The sequence below is a fragment of the Chrysochloris asiatica genome, unplaced genomic scaffold (assembly GCF_000296735.1).
Source record: "Chrysochloris asiatica unplaced genomic scaffold, ChrAsi1.0 scaffold00003, whole genome shotgun sequence".
Classification (NCBI taxonomy): domain Eukaryota; kingdom Metazoa; phylum Chordata; class Mammalia; order Afrosoricida; family Chrysochloridae; genus Chrysochloris; species Chrysochloris asiatica.
Window position 1 is genome coordinate 50,009,564 of NW_006408521.1, and position 6,000 is coordinate 50,015,563.

The 6,000-nt window shown below is 43.4% G+C and overlaps 1 protein-coding gene across 1 annotated transcript in view; it reads left to right on the plus strand.

Moving 5' to 3' along the window:
• SEC23IP (SEC23 interacting protein) overlaps nt 1–6,000 on the plus strand; it is a 33,552-nt gene that overhangs the window by 20,696 nt on the left and 6,856 nt on the right. Inside the window, exon 12 of the mRNA XM_006831498.1 lies at nt 1,477–1,575. Coding sequence (XP_006831561.1) covers nt 1,477–1,575 — 99 coding nt within the window. The remainder of the gene's footprint in view (nt 1–1,476; nt 1,576–6,000) is intronic.

A 6,000-nucleotide genomic window follows, 5' to 3' on the forward strand; every position in this document is an offset into this window, starting at 1 on the left:
TATATGATTAAAAATTAAGGAAGATTTAGATACTCTTACATCTGACTATGTCCCAGATTAAGTCAAAGATTTAAATACAGGTCGAAAACCACAGGATTATTGTTTTTTTTTAGTAGTCTGGGAACTACATTTCTCAGAATGACAGAAAACCCAGAAGAACTAAAAGAGAAAGCCTTCAGATACCATGTTGTTAAGTGTTGTCTAGATGGTTCCAACTCACAGTGACCCTGTGTGTAGTTTCCAAGGAATGATTGCTGGGTTTGAACTGCTGACCTTATGGTTAGCAGTCCACTGCCTACTCAGCAGTGCCACACCAGGACTCCATAACACCATCAAAAGGACAGTGACAGGAAAAAAATCTGAGAACACACATAACAGACACAGGACTTACTTCCTTATTATTCAAAGCTTCTGGACTGCAAGGTGGGCGGTTCAGGTTCACCAGCTGCTCCCTGGAAGCCCTATACAGAGTTGCTATGGGTTGGAACTGACTTAACAACACTTAACAACAAATCAGTTACGAAAGGTCATCCACTCTGTAGGAAACTAAGCCAAAAAATATGAATAGAAGGGTCATAGAGAAGAAAATAACAAATTACTTCATCACATGTAAAAACTCATACTAATTAAAAGCTCAATGAAGAAAATATTTTAAAAAATGTATCAGTTTGGCAAACATAAGAAATTCTTACACTCTGTGAACTAGGCTGAGCCAAAGCTAGCACTGTTGGATACTGTTGGTGGGATGTAAATTGGTACAACATGGATGACCGACAGTTTGTCAGGATCTTTTGAAATGTGGACAGGACATACTTCTAGACCCACAAGTTCCACTGGCTGGAATATGTCCCTTAGACACTTACATGGGAATGCATACAAGAACCCGAGCTGCTATATTACAACATGTAAAAGCAAAACTGTGGACGTTCCTTTCATGTCCAGCAGAGGGTGCCATCTGACTGGGTTGGTGCGTCCACCCTTGTCGTGGCCTGGACGAGTGAGGTGGTGGAGGAGAGATTTCTAAAGTGCACTGCATGAAGAGGGAAAGCTCAGTACTGAGCGGTTAGTAGGCTGCACGCCAACACACATGTCCAAAGACAGAGGTGCTCACGTGCTTGTTATATGAAGCGCTCTGGAAGGAGACCACAGTGTCAGCAGCTGCTACTGACAGGGGATCTGGGTGGTTGGGATAGGAGTGGAGGAGAGAGGCTTCGTGGCATGCTCATTTACAGCTTTTGAGTTTGGTACAGTGTGTCTTGTGTTCACAGTGAAAAGCTGGAGTGCTTTAGATATGAAGACACAAGACCCCACAGCCGAAGCTAAGGCATGATGTAAGAAACAGATAAACGCCCTGTTAAAGGACTAGATCGTGGATTGTTCTAGAGGATTGGCTTTTTAAAATTATTTTCTTATTCCAGTTCATTTGATCTGTCACACTGTTGATTAATTAATATAGCTTTTTGTTTCCTTTCCCAGCTTATGTGCACAATTGATGACTTGAAGGAGATGGAGATACCTCTGGGGCCCAGGAAGAAGATCGCTAACTTTGTCAAACATAAAGCAGCCAAACTGCTGGTACGTCTCCTCTCTGGCTGCCCTTCCGGGTCACACAGCCAGTTGGCTAGGACATAGTGTTGGAAGCCCAGACCAGAGTCAGTCAGAGCTGGCTTCAAGTCACAGTTAGGGTGCCTGTCTGGCCATTCCTGCTTTTCCTGGCACTTAGAGTTTATAAGAACTTTCAAGTTTGATACTGGTATTTGGAGGTTTCCTGCAAAAACCAACTAAGTTTGGCTGAGCCGCAGGAAGTAGTCCCCATGTTGCCAATTCAGCTACTTACGAGCTGCACATTCTGAAACAATTTGCTTATTTTCTCTCATTTTTTATTTTCTTTACAAGGGTGTTACAAAAAGTGCATGGAAAAATTTCATTATCCTTTAATTCCATATTCCACCTGCTTTTTGGACCCCCTAGCACTTGAACCATGAGGTGATAGTTGTTAAGTGCCATCGACTTGGTTCTGACCCATAACGACCCTGTATAGGGTTTCCGAGGAGCAGCTGGTGAGCTCGTACCACCAACCTTGCAGTTCAAATGGCTTTGCAGTCTGGTGCATTAACCCACAGCGCCACACCAGGACTCCCTCATAAAATAGGTTTGAGACTAAAACAGGGAAGGTAAAGCTTGTTGTTATTGCCAATGAGTTGGTTTTGACTTATAGCAACCCTTTATAGGGTTTCCAAGGAGCAGCTGGTGGGTTTGAACCACTGACCTAGCTCTTACCAGTCCAGTGCTTATGCTATAGTGCCACACCAGGACTCTAGTTAAAGCTTCGCGTCTAGTGAATGCTAATTCACTTTCTCTCACCTGCCCCATTCTCTCTCACCAGCTACAGGGGTAAGGATCAAGAAATACCCCCCCACCCCAAACAGGCACATGCACCACATACTGCACACACACTACACACCCACACGACATCCACATCACACACTGCACAAACCACAGACACACATACACACACGCTGCACACACATCACACATGGCAACACACCACAGACATACACTGCACATACATCACACACTGCACACACCAGACATACACCACACACGCTATATACATACCTCAAGACACATCACACACCACACACACACTATACCCACTACCCACACTACACACCCAAACCAGACACTCCACACACAGACACACACCACACAAACCACAGACACACATCATACACACATGCTGCACACAGATCACACACCACACACATCACACACATACCATACATACACCACACATATAACACAAACACACACCACACATAAAACACACCACACAGACACACACATCCCCTCAAAGCAGTAACCCCAAAGCAGAAAGCCTAAATAATACAAAACAAAATCAGCAGCAGCAACATCATATTAAAAAAAGAAACACAACTGGGAAAAAGCTCAGTTTTATTTCATTTTAATTTCTTGTTAAAGTTAATTTTGCTGACACTTTCATTTACATAATTATTAAAATTAGAGGCTGAGTCTCTTCAGGTAGCTGCGTAATTTTAATTGTTATAAACATAGTCTTTGGTGACCCATCTTTTGAAGTTCTGTGGCTCTTTAATTTGTGCTCTTTGGAATTTAATACATGCCACTATGGTTTGTGTCATGGCTATAAAGTCTAGGACTGATTGTTTGTTTGTTTGTTTGTTTGTTTAGCTCCAGGATTTGAGCCATTTAGCATGTTTCTTGAATAGCTTTTTTGGCTCGATCACTATCCTTGGTTCTTGGGATCTGGAGAGGAACCAGGAGATGCTGTCTAATTAGCAGTAAGCTGTCAGAACCAGAGAGTGGCAGCCCCACCTGGGGAAAAGGGGATCCATCGAGTTGATGAGAGAAGACTTTCCTGAGGGCTTGGGCTCTAGTTTGAAGGAGGTGGAGGGTCTTAGAGGACAGTCAGTGGTTTTCTGTGGAAAGAACCTTCAGGCCAGCTGGGAAGGGGTAGGGAGGGGGTCCTGAAGGCCCACATGGCAGGTGTGGAAGTTTGGATTTTCTCTTGTAAGGGATTGCTTCTCAAAGCTGCTTCTAGCCAGTTGTAAGAGTGACTTTGGTTAAAGTCCTGGTGATGTTAACAAACATCTGAAAGGGCCGACAGCTTGCTTTATAGGTTCTGATAAAGGTGAGACGGTTGCAGTATCAGTTTGCTGTTTCTGTGAATCAAGCGCTGGTCCCAGGTTAGCAGGAGTTGCTCTGAGGCTGTGTGAGAACCACTGCTAAAGGGCAGGGAGGCAGCGAGGGCAGCGCTGTCTGGGACACAGGAAGGGGATGGAGCTGGTGACTGTCAGGAATCTCTTAGAATAATCATACAACTTGAGAGACAGTTGATGCTAGGAAGGTCAGGAGGAGCCTACTGACTTTGGCAGTTCCATGGCTGGAGGTGTCTCCAGTCTTGTTTTTGACTATCTTGACAGCTGGGAGGTCAGCCTGGGTCCTCATCTCTGACCAGGTTCCCTGGGCTCAGGCTGGTCCTTGGTTCCAGGGCTCCTCCCTGTGTAGATAAGCCTGTGGGGGAAAAACCCAAAAGGCAAAAAAGATGAGAAGTTTGTGCTCAGTCTCCAGATTGTGGCCTTGATTTGATCCTGTTATGAAGGAAAGAAAAGAATTCTGTAGTTTTTGGGACATTGGGACAGTTCCTACAAAGAGTCCAGTTTATATAAGCTTGTAAGTTGGACACATAAATTCTGGCATTATAAGAATGTTTTGTGAAAGTAGTAAGAGCTTCTTGGAGTGATCTTACATCTCAAATTTAGAGGTCATTGCCTCTCGGTGAAGCCTGAAGCCTCCTCAGCTGAGTTGCCATTGATTGATTGATTGATTGCTGTAGTTTTCCACAGATAATAAGGTGCTGCCAGATTAGTCCGTGAGCACAAGTGGTGTGTTGTATTGATTTACTGTAACTGAAATAATTGGACCGAATTAGCCCATTATTTTTATAAAAAGGAGATCAAATATTTGTGGCCTTTGCTTTGTTTTCCCCTTTTCTTTGTAAGCCATCTTAGTGATATCATTTGAAAGGGAAGTAGTTTGGAGTGTTGGGAATTATTGGCAGTCAGAAGTAGGTGTGTGTGGTTTGACTTGGTTTTAAAGCATTGCCTGTGACCGCGGAAAGACCCACGCTGGTCTGGTGGGCTGCTTGCCACAGGGTCAGAGCAGTTCTGAGCGAAATGAAGCAGTCTGTTCTGTGAAGATTTACCGACTTACAAATGCCACGGAGTAGCCCTCCTCTGTCCTGTAGAGTGCTGAGTCTTGGAACTGAACTTGATGGTGGTGGGTTGGGACCCGGGGAAACAAAACAGTTGTTACCATTGGGGGTGTCACCATGGTCTCTGCAGATAGCTTTCAGCAGTTTAGAATTTAAGTTCTCTGAATACAAATGGGAAGCGCTTTTGAGTGAGGGACAATTTGAACTGAAGAACACTGACAATGTTCTCTGGATTTTAGACTTAAAACACGTGTTCCTTCCAAAGGGCAGAGCTATCAAAGCCTTAAAAAATTTCCCTGTGGAAGCCGACACAGCCGGCTCATAGGGAGTTTCCTTTTTCCTTTACTGCCTTTCGAATTAAACAGTTTTAATTCCTAGTACTTGGAATGGATTAATAAATAAGATAGATTTGGACAATAGTTTTGTTCAGGCCACTGATGGCAAAGACTTACATGTGGCCATTTATAGCCAAGAGAGGGAGAGCCACTGAACCACGTGTGGTTCATCTTGAGGGTGTGGTTGCAGATCAGTGTGAGTGGATTGTATCTCAGTCCTACACTGGTGTTGTGAAGTGCTATTGAGTCAGTTCTAACTCATAGTGATCTTGTATAGGGTTTGTGAGGAGCAGCTGATGAGCTTGAACCGCTGACCTTGCAGTCTAGTGCTTAACCCACAACACCACATTTTATATAAATGCCTCTAGAGCTTTTGCTTATTTACTTACTTAGAGATTTGCGTGGATCGTAAGAGTTCAGTGTAATAAACTTAGACGGTCACCCCCTAAAACAAGAGTAGAGCCTGTCCACCCCTCAGCTAGTTTCCACATGCCTCTGTCTGGTCACCTCCTCCACCTTCAGAACTGTGTTCTGAACTCATTGTTTCTGAGATTCCTCCTGTTTCCTGTTGTTTCATCTGTAGTTCATTCTTTTTTGTCTCTGGGTAGTATTCCAGCGTGTGAACAAACCACATGCACACACAGAGCGTTTGATCAGGAACTTGTCAGTGGCTCCATCTAGAGCACAGGAATGCAAACAAATCTTTACAGGAAATGTAGATATTTTGCAGTTACATAGTAATTCTAAATAATTGGCTTAAACTGGAGGTCATAAGGGAGAAGTTGATATTTTAAAGACTTTTTAAAATAAATTTTAAATTATTAAAGTGGTAACCAATGTCCCTAAAGCCAGATTTAATGGTCACTGTTTTGCTATGTTAGGTCCTTTTAAATCTTTTTTTTTTTTTTTTTT